We start from the raw sequence: 13,507 nt of genomic DNA, 5'->3' as shown, positions 1-13,507 counted from the left end.
AACATAGTTCTGGAAGTTCCAGTCACAGCAATCAGACAAGAAAAAGCAATAAAAGGCATCCAAATTGGAAAGGAGGAAGTAAAATTGTCATTATATGCAGATGACATGATACTGTATGTAGAGAACTCCAAAGACTCCACCAAAAAACTATTAGAACTGATAAATTAATTTAGTAAAGTAGCAGGATACAAAATTAATATTCAGAAATCAGTTACATTTGTATACACCAATAATAAGCTATCAGAAGGAGAAATTAAAAAAGCAATCCCATTTACAATTGCTTCAAAAACTATAAAATACTTAGGAATAAATTTAGCCAAAGAGGTGAAAGAACTGTACTCAGAAAATTATGAGACTCTGAAGAGAGAAATTAAAGAATATATAAATAAATGGATACACATACCATGCCCATGGATAGGAAGAATTAATATCATTAAAATGTCCATATTGCCTAAGACAATACACAGATTCAACACAATTCCTATCAAACTACGAAGGACATTTTTCACAGAAATAGAACATATAATCCTAAAATTTATATGGAACCATAAAAGATGACGAATAGCCACAGCAATCTTGAGAAATAAGAACAAAATGGGAGGTATCACAATACCTGACATCAAATCATACTACAAGGCTATAGTAATGAAAACAGCATGGTACTGGTATAAAAACAGACACATAGATCAATAGAATAGAATAGTGAGCCCAGAAATAAATCCATGCCTATATGGTCATTTAATCTACAACAATGGAAACAAGAATTTACATTGGGTAAAGACCGTCTATTCAATAAATGGTACTAGGAAACCCGGACAGACACATGCAAGAAAATGAAACTGGACCACCTCCCTACACCATATACAAGAATAAATTCAAAGTGGATTAAAGACTTAAATGTAAGATCTGAAGCCATAAAATTCCAAAAGAAAATATAGGAAGTAAACTTTCAGACATTACCCTTAGTAATATTTTTACTGATATATCCCCTCAGGCAAGGGAAGAAAGAGAAAAAATAAACCTATGGGATTACATCAAAGTAAAAAGTTTTTTCATAGCAAAGGAAACCATCAATAGAACAAAAAGGCATACTACTGAATGGGAAAAGATATTTGTCAATGACACATCTGATAAGGGTTTACTATCCAAAATTTATTAAAAAACTCATTCAACTAAACACCAAAAAAACAACCCAATTAAAAAATGGTGGAGGACAAGAAGAGACATTTTTCTAAAGAGGACATACAGATGGCAAACAGACATATGAAAAATGTTCAACCTCACTAATCATTAGAGAAATGCAAATAAAAACCACAGTGAAATACCACCTAACTCTGGTGAGAATGGCTATCATCAATAAATCAACAAACAACAAATTTTGGCGAGGATGTGGAGAAAATGATCCCTTGTGCACTGCTGGTGGGATTGCAGACTGGTGCAGCCACTATGGAAATCAGTATGGAGGTATCTCAAAAAACTGGAAATGGAACTACCTTATGACCCAGCAATCCTACTCTTAGGTATCTATTCAGAGAAATCCGAAACACTAATTCGAAAAAATTTATGCATGCCTATGTTTACTGCAGTGCTATTCACAATAGCCAAGACATGGAAACAACTGAAATGCCTACTGGTAGATGACTGGATTAAGAAACTGTGGTACATTTATACAATGGAGTATTACTCGGCCATAAAGATGAATGAAATCTTACCATTTCCAACAATATGGATGGACTTAGAGAACATTATGCTAAGTGAAATAAGTCAGATGGAGAAAGACAAATACCATATGATCTCACTTATATGTGAAATCTAAAGAATAGAATAAATGAACAAACTAATCAGAAACAGTCTCAGAGACATAGAGAAAAAACTGAGGGTTGCTAGATGGGAGGGGGGTGGGAGGGAAAAGGTGAGGGGATTAGAAAGCACAGTCGGTAACCACAAGATTCCCATGGGGATATGAAAGACAGTTTGGGGAATATAATCAATAATGTTGTAAAGATTTTGTAGGGTATCCGATGGACACTTGTTTTATTAGGGAGACCACTTTATGGACGGTATAGGTGCCTGACCACTGCGCTGTACACCTGAAGCTGAAGCTGAATGATAATGAATGTCAACTATAATTTAATATATATATAACATATATATATGTTATGTTATATATATATATGGTCACAGGATGTGGAGTACAGTATAGGGAATAGAGTCAGTGGAACTGTAACAGCTATATAGGATGTCAGAGGGGTGGTAGTACATACATTATAACTTTGTGAGGGGTATAAATGTCTAACTATTACATTGTTTTGTATACCTGAAACTAATTATTTAAAAAAATGAAGTTTTGTTGCCTTCAAGTTGTATCAGTAGGAACAACACAGTATGTCAAAGTACAGGCATTTTTGACACTTAATTTACAGTGAAAAGTAGGAGGTTATATAAGGTTGCGAATTCTGTTTTCCTTCGAGCTTGTTTTCCCAATTAATTGTCTTGGTAATCACTACTCCCATCCCCCTAACCAGATATAATTCTCAAAGTAATCGTCAGTTTAATTCTATTCAAGGAGCACCATAGAAAAATGATCGATTTGACTTCCTAACAATGAAGATTTTCTATATGGCAAAATAAAATAGTCAAGAGTTTTGGTTCCGAGCACTGGCAGCTACTCTGGCTGAAAACATCAGAAGAGAATCTTATTAAAAGTATCTCAGGCAGTCCACATAATTTTAAGGAAATGGAGAGGATTGGGCTAAAGTCTGGGCCCTGAGAACAATTCAAACTTATATGTAGAACTGCCCTGATGAGGAAACAAATCATCCTTGCTGCGACCCCATCAAGCCCTAACTAAAGGAAGCTGCCACTACTGCTTCCTCACGGAGGCCACTGCTGTGCCAGGACTGCCCTCCCTGAAAGCCAAACACCTTTCTTTGCCACCACCTTTGCCACTGAAATGGAGTCTCTGCACCTCTTTCCTTAAGGGGATCACTTTGAAATCCCAGTCCTGCACTGATAAGTCTGATTGGCAACCTAGATTCCAGGTGTGTGCTCTGAGTGCAAAAGACGCAAGTGTTTTGAGTACCACTTTGGACTTTCTAAAAATAAAATTAATCGCAAATCACATTATGTTCAAAAGGTGCTGGGGAATCAGAAAAAATAATGATGTCCATGATGAGCAATTAAAGAAAAGAAAAACAACAGATTGGGAGGAAATATTTGCAACAAACATGATCTTTTAAAAAAGGATGGGGTTGACATCCCCAATGGTTAAGACAAGCCTGTTTTAAACATGGCCAGAGGATATAAAAAGTCATGTAAAAAATACAAATAGCCAATAAACTTATGAAAAGATACTCAACTTCAAGAGCAGGGAGAGAAATAAAAATAAAGGCCAGAAGGTATCACTTTTACCTATTACAATGGCAAGATTTAAAGACTGGCAACTTTTGGTGAAAGTACCAGAAAATATGCACTTACATACACTGCTGGTGGAAGTGTGAATCTTTACAACATTTTGGGAAGTAATTGAATATTATCTTGAATATTAAAAACATGCATATCTTATGATCTAACAAATTCCACTTTTGGGTATGTGTCCTGCTGAAATGAAACCACCAGTAGATAAGATTTACATATAAGGAATTTTTTAATAGTATTGTTTGTAGTGTCAAAACCTGGAAACAACTTCAATGTCCATCAATGGAAGAAAGATTGAATAAAATACAGTGCATTTATATTAGATGGTATGCAGCTATTGAAAAGAAAGCATGTATTAGAATAAAATGTAAGCTCCATCGAAGGTGTCTTGTTTTTCTTACTTTCTTACTAACTCCTGTATTCCCAGCGCCTAGAGGGGGCCTGGCATATAGCAGTTACTCAATAAACTGTATTGATTTTTAAAGGAAAACCATAAGCAGTTTGAGTAAAAAGAGAGTAGTTTAAGAGTAATGTGTATGATAAAACAAAACAAAATGAAGCCTCTATATATGAACATAAACTATGGAAGAACAGATACCAAATCATTCACAAGTACCTCAGAAGTAGTGGTTGTAGGCTTGTGGGAAGAGTGGGTGGAGAAGGTAAGGGTTAGGATTATTTCAGGATTGTTGATTCCATGAATAGTTCTTTGTTGTTTAGATTGTTGCAACAAGTATTTCTCTTGACATTCTCTTCCAGCTATCACTCTTTTCCTAAATATCTTCTTGAAAGAGGAATCTGTTTCATTTCTCTACCAGTTATTCTTCTGTATCTGGCTCCTGCTTCCATCACTCAACTAAAAGTATACTTGACTTCCTAATTCTAAAATCAAATGGACAGTCCCTGCCCTCATGGAACTTACAGACTAAAAGGGTGGTTATTAACTAACATGCCATGAGTATTATGAAGAAGTTCAGGGTGCTATAGAATCCCAGAATAGGCAGACCTAATCGAATAGTGTTAGAGAGAAAGGCTAATGCAGAAAGAACATTTAGATTTAGATTTGAATGGTGAGTAGCAGTGAGCTGAGCAAAAAGTGTACTGGTAAATGTTTAACGACTAATACCCCTCCCTCCCAAAAAAGCCCTGATTGTATGGTAGCCATGTGCTGATTTCCACCGTAGAGTGTAAGCTGCCAATAGTTTAGCAACCAGCAAACAAAGATTCCTGAAAATTTAGCAGTCAAGCTGTTCTGATCTGGTTCTTGCATGCCACTCGAAAAACTATTTTTTAAGGTGGAGACAATGGTAAGTTTAAGGTCTATATGGTCACTCAAGGAAAGTAAAAAGGTTCAGTGTGACCAAAGTCAAAGGGGCAATGGTCAGATGAGGTAGAAGAGTTAAACTAGACCTTGTAGGTCAAGTCAAAAATTTTGATCTTAATCTAAGATGGATCTCGATTGATCAAATTTTGATCTACAGGCAGTAAGAAGACACTGAAGGGATTTAAGCAGAGGAAAGGTGATTAGAGTCATATTTTTAAAATATGGCTGCAGTGTAGAGAATGAATTGAAAGGCTACAGAGACTGGTTAGGAGGGAGGGTACTGCTGTGATCCAGGAAGATCTGATATTCACATCAGTCAAGCCTGCAGCAAGTAGGGAGGTAGAGAGGTGGGTGGTTTCAGTTAATATTTAGGAATAAGGGCAAAAAAGGGAGAAGGATGAATCAAAGATGACTCCTGGAATTTTTGCATGAAAAACCAGGAGGAATGTCTTTTAATAAGAAAGGGAACAGTGAAAAGGACTGGTGAGTAGGTGAAGGTTAATACATTCAACAAGTATTTGTGAATGTCTACATTATGCCAAGCAAGACAAAGTCCCATGACATTTATATCCTAGTGGTGGGGGTAAAGGTAAACACGGTACAGGTATCATACATGCCCAATTACGAAAAGTAAGTTTCCCCAAAAATTTTTTCTCAGAAAAAAAGGAAGTTGCCTTATCATTTTACAAACTCTTTCAAACTAGAGTGTTCATGCAACTATTTTAGTTTATGTAATATACATTTTGAAAAGAAATATAAGCTGGAATTAACCTCAATCAACACCGGTTTTGAATGCTTTTTAGAGGTCTTCTAACTGAGTCATTAAACGGGAAAATTTAATTCAGATTTGGTAATCATTTCCAGGGGATATCAACTTACAGTTACATTTAGATGTCATTATAAATGGAAGTAGGCTAAGTAGCCTGCAATGAGTTGATCTGGAGCCAATAGAAGTTAGGTCTTCATAAAGGCCCCTCAAATAAAGCAATAAGATAGTTATGTTCCTGAGATTACAACTCTATGCCTAAAAAATGAATAAAAAACACCCAACAACCCTACCCTAATGTATGCAAATGGTATTTTGGGTTTGTTATAGAATTTCCAGTGAGGCATTCGGAGGAATTCTCTGTATCTTAAATAACTTAAAGCTGATGTGCTTTGGGAAATATTAGATGATTCATAAACTAATTAGTGATAACAAAGATACTGATGTCAAAATGCATGTGAAGATTTGAATAAACTTGTTTCATAAAATGTGAGTGGAAAAGTATTTCTAAATTAACATACTATTTTATATATAATTTTTAATGTATGTCTACTATAATAATATGCCACACATATGACATATGAGTAGATATTTGACTATATCATCTGTATGGCAGACTGTATCCCCTATGTTGGATCAGTTTCTCATCAATTCTCTCCTTCCTTAAGTAATCCCAATTTTATTTGGGACAGCAACGTGCTCAGCTACAAATCTCATGGCCATGGTATGTGGCCATGAGATGTAAGCAGTCTGGTCACGAAATGTAAGCAGAAGTGTTGTGCAGATCTTCAGGAGAGCTCTGCAAATTAAGGACCTTCCTTGCAGTTTATGTTGGAAGATTCCCCATTATCCCTAGTCCTATGGTGAGGATGCCAAAAATACATACTGAGCCCAGAGCTCTCTTGAAACTCAAAGTGAGATCTTATATTCAACTATCTAGGATACTGCCACTTGGATATACTTCAAATTTAGCATGCCTAAAACTGAACTCATTTCATTTATATTCATTTGCATTTTTCCTGCATTTAATGGTATCATCTGCCACTCCAATCAACCAAATCAGAAACTTGGTTATCCTACACGTTCCTGTTCTGCCTTCCTCTCAGTATCTTATTAGTTACTGAGTACTGCCTTTCTCCTAAATATCTCTGCAGGCCATCCTGCTATTACTGTCTTAATTCAGGACATCACCATATACTGTCAGGAGGACAACAGTTTCCACTTTGGTCTCACTGCTTCCAGACTCAGTCCTAACAATCCACCCTCCACACTTCCGCCAGTGTTCTCAGTATTTTATATTTTACTGTCTTGTTCAAAAGCTTTCAGTGACTCCTCATTACCTAAATAAAGCTCAAACTCCTTTGTGTAGCACAAAAGATTTTTTCTAAAATATTCCCCCACTCTGTCTACCTGACAAACTTCCCTTCTTTCAGGCCCTAGCTCAAGTGACTTGTCCTCTGTAAACCCTCCTCTGACCACCTCAGCCAAAAAAATCACTTTCTCTTTTGTGCCACCACAGCACCTTATGCATAGGGTATGTATATCATGTCTCTCTGCAATGCAATTTTTGGTCTGTTTTCCTCTCTTTAATTGTGTCTTGTTTGTCTGTACAGACCAAGGAACTAAAGAAATGTTTGCTGGATGAATGTTTCCTACCTTCTTTCCACCCATTTACTACCTCACAAATGGACTTCAGAATATACTTTGTTTTCAAGTTGAAAGGGAAAACCCCAAATCTGGAATTCTAGTGTAAGCAATATCTTTTGTTCAGTTATGAGTTTTTGCAATAGAAATGACATGGAAGTTAAATCAGAAGGCCTGATTCTGCTATTTGCTGGGAATTCTCACACAAATTATTTAACAATTCTGAGTTTGTTTCCCCAGCCATAAAATGGCAGTCAGAACACCAAACTTACCAGATTGTTGTAAAAATTAGTGACAAATATATAAAAAGTGGTGAAAGCTAAATCTGGCACACAGGAGTCACTACTGCTATAGAAAAATACTTTGTAAAGTAGTACACAAATGTTAATAATAATAGCACTTATATGAGCCAGGCATTTTGTGATTTTATGTATATTATTTCCGTTAATCTTTGTAACAATCCCATCAGATATTCAGCGTGATTTTCATATTCAAAAATACTTATTATGTGTCAAGCACATGATCATTTTGCAGAAAAGCAAAAGGAGGCTGAGGAAGGTTAAGTCACTGCCCAACGTCAAACAGCTTGTAAGTCACAGAGTTGGAATTTGAACATAGCTAACTAGAGGGTAAATAAGGGGAGGATCCAGGACTTTAAGCTCATATATTTTTAGGCGCTCGAAGAATACAAAAACATCTATTTTTGAAAATTTTCAAAAACATATGACCATGTGACCATATTGCTAGAATTTCTGAGTTATTTGGAAGGGGGTTCTGCAAGTGAGGAGCTTGAGCCAGTGAGGGGCCCTGAAAATTCTTAGCTTTAACATAAATCTCCTTCTGGGCCATGCTCTTAGCCACAATGCTTTATCTCCTCCAAATTAGTTACATGAGTGAAAATGATTGTATGAGTACATTTCTTTGAATTGCAATATGCAAATAACACTGTCTACTCCACAGGAAAAAAATCAGGGTAAATGTGAATTATTTTGAAAATTAGAAAAAAATTGCTGGTATTAGGAAAATTTCTTGTGCTTTTTGGATAAATCTTGAATTTATTGAAGAATTCTGTGTCTACTGAACAACCCAAATGAATTCTACACCCTCCTCCATGAGTTTTTTCGCAATACCAGTGCCTCTCCATTGGGTGATCTTTTTCTTTGTGCCTTACGCACCTTATATATCCTCCATTATAGCAATTATTTCATTGTGTTGTAATTTTTTTACATTTCTACCTTCCAAAACTGTACATGCCTTGTAACCTGAGATCAGATCTTTTTACCTTTTTAACACCTTTCAGCAGGGACACAGTTAAGTATTCAACAAATATTTATTAAGTGAATTATTTAAATAATTTTACAGCACTCTAAAATTCAGTGAATTAAATCTTAATCTTTTTATTTTATTTTATTTTATTGAGAGCCAGTACTGGTATAAATGAAAAATACAAAAATCTAACCATGAATATTTGAGAAATGTCATTAATGCCATCATCAGTAGCATTATATTATATTAACATAATAACACTATCTTAGGGAAAGAGAAATAGGCTTTTTAGGGTTGAACAGTGTGCCCACCAAAATTCATGTCCTTCCTGGACCCTCAGAAACTGACCTTAGTTGGAAACAGGGTCATTTTGAGATGGGTCATTTAAACAGGGTCATTTAATTAAGATGATGTTCTACTGGCGTAGGGTGGGCCCTTAATTCAATAGGACTGGTGTTATAAAGAGAAGAGACACATAGACACATGAAGGGAGAGGGCTAAGTGACTTTGATAGGATAGAGATTGGAGTTCTGCAGCTGCAAGCCAACAAGTACTATGGATTGCTGGCAAACACTAGACACTAGGAAGAGGTAAGGAAGGATTCTTCCCTACAGATTTCAGAGGGAGCACAACCCTGCTGACACCTTGATTTTGGATTTATAGCTTCCAAAACTGTGAGATAATACATCTCTATTGTTTTAAGCCACTCAGTTTGTGATACTTTGCTATAGCAGCCCTAGGAAATTAATACACCCTAATAGTAAATATTTTGCTTTATTAATTAGGGTATTATGTTCTTTACTGCACTTATTACTCTATATGAGATGACCTGATTGTTTTGTTTATTAGTCTTGCCACAGGCCTGTAAGATCCGGGAAAGCCAGGCTCCTGTCTTGTTCCATCTTGTATCCCCAGCACCTGACAGAATTCCTAGCACATGGTAGGCCCTCAGGAAGTGTGTATAAATGACTGGATAAACTATGCCAACTATAGACTAACGTCAATGCCTGAAGGACAAGAACGGCAAAGATAATATCACAGATCATAACAGTATTTTTCTTTTGATTGGGGAGGAAAAAAAACCAGTATTTAAAATAATGTCACTGAATTTTAATCAACGCACCAGAACTTGTACTTTCAAGTGAGTTTTTTCTTTTTTCAAAGCACTCACTTCCAGTAGCTAAAGACTTACTCCTTTTTTTAGAATCTCTCATTTGGAACTGTTGTTAGAGCCCTTTCTCACAAGAGTAGGTTTGATTTCGAGAAACCACCAAAAGTAATTTGAAGCTAAGCCTAGCAAATAAAGCCGGATAATAATACAAAAGATGAGGTGTTCGTATTAAAAATAGAGGCTGATTTTCCAGAGACTGACTTTCCAAAATTGAAAGGATCTCTAATAGGATATTGAAGATGAGCTTATGTACGATATGATGATGAGAAATATAAAAGTTCCTTTTAACGTGTATCATCTGCACGTTTCATTATTCTTAAAACTCCAGGAAAACGACGTCAACAAGTAATGGAGTCAAGAACTTATGTTGAAGCGGGGGAAAAAAACTGAAAATCAGTAAAGGTCCAAGGAACTCTTCAACCATACTAACCATAACGAAATCATCCTTCCGGTGGGCCTGAAAATTCTGGTCAAACCCGAAGGCCTGTGCCTGGATTCTGCCCAGCATGGACCTGGAGTAGAGGAGGGAAACAACAGTGAGCTTCAGGCTGGCACCCTCGGAGAGCGCCCGTTCGGCCAGTCCCACCCACGGAATCCGCCCCTGCACAGGTGTTACTGGTGCCTCCGGGTTTCACTCCGGAGGGGGCCAACCCAACGCCGGCCGCCTGCAGGCCCGGCCCGCGTCTCCACAGCCGCAAAGGCCCAGGGGCTCTTCTCTCCTGGCCCCTCGGCCTCTCACCACTGCCGGAGCCGGCTGGTGGTCTCCGGGGTGCTCAGACACTGGAACGTTTTCTGAGGCAGATATCTGAAGTCGTAGCCGCCCAAACCCCCCGAGTCCCCAGCGGCCATCGTGGTACTGGTTGCGCGTAAGTGGGCTCCGTTTCCATAGAGACGCGGGGCCCGACGCTATGGGGGCGGGGCGGGGCGGGGCCACGCAGAGCGGGGGCTGCCATAGGAGGAAATCAGCGGCGCTTCCGACCGTGCTGGGGCCCGCGCTCCTCCTCGTCCCATCTCCTACTCCTCTAGCCCCGCCTAGCGCTTATGGAAACGAGGGGTCCGAGACAAAGAAAACTTGCCAATACATAGTTGTAGAAATTAACTGTTAATAATTACTCAGCAGGGGTTAATTTCCTAGTCTCAAATGCTGTAATGTTAAGTTTATAGTTACCTAAGTTAGATGACTCAAACATTTCCGAAGAAAAACTATCCTGAATTAATTAGATTTATCTATTTTGGAAGACAAATGTGTATGTGACTACTTGGGAAACTATTCTGTTTTACCATCTACATCTGAAGGCTTAAAACAGTTTTTCCATACACACTACAATACAATATGCTGTTTAATAGAAACACATATTTCTTGTTTTCTATTGAAAATTACCTTTTGTGTCTATAATTTGTGCTGTTTTGTTTTGTCTAATTGCAGTGTACCTGGCTTCAGAATGGGAGGATTGTTCTTTTCCAGCTCTTTGCTAAATCCTTTTCCTTTCCGCCTAATCTTCAAGAACTCATCTTGATTATTCCTAACTCAGAAGCAGCAGCAGGACAAACACACACACACACACACACACACACACACACACACACACACACACAGAATATTTTTCATTGTTGATTAGTACTCCATTGCATTACTACACCCCAGTGTAACGTTTTGGATTGTTCACAGTTTGAGGGTATTCTGAGGCAGCTGTAAGCATCTTTTGATGGACTTACCCACTCATTCCTGTTGGAAATAATATGGAAGATTGGAACGCTCAGTCCTAGGGCATGGTGGTTTTACTACATATTACCAAAACGTTTTCTAAAGCACATCAATTTACACCGCAACAAGCAATGTGTGAGATTTCCAGTTGTTCTATTTTTTTTGCAAGCACATAGTCTTATCAATCTTTTAAAATTTTAGCCATTCTCGTGAGGTTGTATTAATTTTTCGTTGTGAATTTTACTTTGCATTATCTTGATAGTGTTGTCAAATAATTTTTTATATGCATGTTGGCCATTTGATTATCTTCTTCAGTGAAGTGCTGAGTAAAGTGTTTTGTCCGTGAAGGGTTGTCAGTCTTTTTCTTATTTATAGGAAGTTTTTAAATAGTCTGAATATGAGTCCACTGCCAGGTATACGTATTGCAAATATTTTCCTTTTTGTCTGTAGCTTGCTTGTAGCTTAGATGCTCAGAAAATCTTAATTTTAATGAAGTCCAATTAATTTTCTTTTATGTGCCATGTTAGTTTTTGCACACACAGAGCCATGGAGATAGTCTTACACTTATGTCTAGGATCCTGCTTAAAATAAGTTTTCTAAAGCTCATTTCAGTTTTTCCATACGATTTTTCATTCGACCTACCTCTATACATTGATGAGACCATTTCTAACCAACTGCGTTGCAGTAGCACTTAAAAAAAAAAAACCAAGCGATCGTTATACTTTATAAAAGCATTTTCCACGGGACCTAACCATGTAGTAATTTTTTTCTAGGTTTTTCCAGCTTTATTGAGATATAACTGACATACAATAAATTGCACATATTTAAAGTATATAGTGTAATGAAGTTTGATATATGTGATCTTTGTGTCTTTTTTAATCCCAAAATAAAAATATAGATATAATTATCTTCATTTGGGCTCAAGATGCTAATTTAAGTGTTGGAACTTCTTTGCACACATTTTGCATTACTCAAAAGTAAATCATTTTGGGAGCACCTGGATAGCTCTGTTGGTTACAGCGCATGCTCTTAACAACAAGGCTGCTGCGATTGGACTTGGAGCTGAGCTGCCCCTTCCACAACTAAGATAGAAGGACAACACCTTGACTTGGAGCTGATGGGTCCTGGGAAGAACCCATTGTTCCCCAATAAAGTCCTGGAAATATACACTGTTCCCCTTCCCCAATAAAATCTTAAAAAAAAAAAAAAAAAGTAAATTGTTTTTATTGTGTTGATAAAATGCATCATTTTTTCAACCTTATAATCAGTGGTTATACTTTCAGTGGTTATATATAATCAGAGTATATAGTATTAAAGTTCAATGTTTACTTGGAAATTGGTAGTTTTCTAATTGTTAGTTGTCACTTAAATATGCATGATTGGCATATGTTCTACTCAACCTTTTTTAATTCAGGCTTGACAGTGTTTTTTGTTTTTTGGGGGATCTTCCAATCATCTTTAAATTTTTTAAAAGTCACATAGACAGCATGTGTAATAAAGAAAAAACCAAAGAAGCAAAAAGAGTACAAATATTCATAATCCCAGATATACATTTTTCAAGTTTTTTGAATAATGAAGAATATTTTCTATAGGGAATTTTACCAGATAAAGATGTCTGCAGTCTAAATTTCATCAACTCACACTTTAAGAAACTTTGGCCAGACAAGTATACAAGGTATGACAATTAAGTTCGCGAACTCATCCTAGAAAAAGTGCTATGTACTTCATTGCTGAATATCACTATGGTCACTTCGAGGTACTCCCCTTGGGAAGCTATGCACTGATGCCCACACCTAGTCCACCCTTCAAAGCAATTTTGGAACTCTTTTTCTGGAATGGTCATCAGAGCTGTCATCATATTACCCTTGATGTCCTGAATGTCATCAAAATGTCTTCCTTTCAATATTTTCTTTGTCAGGTGAGTAGGGAGGGTGCTTAATACAATTATTTGTTCACTGGCTAAAAACTCCCTCACAGACAGTGCCATGTGAGCTGGTGCACTGTCATGATGCAAGAGCCATGAATTGTTGACAAAAAGTTCAGGTCGTTTTCGTCTAACTTTTTCACACAACCTTTTCAGCACTTCCAAAGAGTAAACTTGGTTAACTGTTTGTCCAGTTAGTACAAATTCATAATGAATAATCCCTCTAATATTAAAAAAGGTCAGCAACATCGTTTGGACTGATGGAACATTTTTGGTAGTGGAGAATTGGC

At 37.1% G+C, this 13,507-nt stretch overlaps 1 protein-coding gene across 3 annotated transcripts in view; it reads right to left on the bottom strand.

Annotated features, from left to right (window-relative positions):
* The window catches only part of CFAP300 (cilia and flagella associated protein 300), a 37,961-nt gene extending 27,498 nt beyond the window's left edge, over positions 1–10,463 (bottom strand). For all 3 annotated transcript variants that reach the window (XM_033120035.1, XM_033120037.1, XM_033120036.1), the window contains exons 1-2: positions 10,328–10,463; positions 10,019–10,100 (exon numbers count right to left, since the gene is read on the bottom strand). In XM_033120035.1, coding sequence (XP_032975926.1) covers positions 10,019–10,100; positions 10,328–10,437 — 192 coding nt within the window. In that variant the 5' untranslated portion in view covers positions 10,438–10,463. The remainder of the gene's footprint in view (positions 1–10,018; positions 10,101–10,327) is intronic.
* Positions 10,464–13,507: the final 3,044 nt, after the last annotated feature.

This window comes from Rhinolophus ferrumequinum, chromosome 11 (assembly GCF_004115265.2).
Source record: "Rhinolophus ferrumequinum isolate MPI-CBG mRhiFer1 chromosome 11, mRhiFer1_v1.p, whole genome shotgun sequence".
NCBI lineage: Eukaryota > Metazoa > Chordata > Mammalia > Chiroptera > Rhinolophidae > Rhinolophus > Rhinolophus ferrumequinum.
Note: the sequence above shows the minus strand (reverse complement) of the source record. Positions and strands in the feature narration are given on the sequence as shown.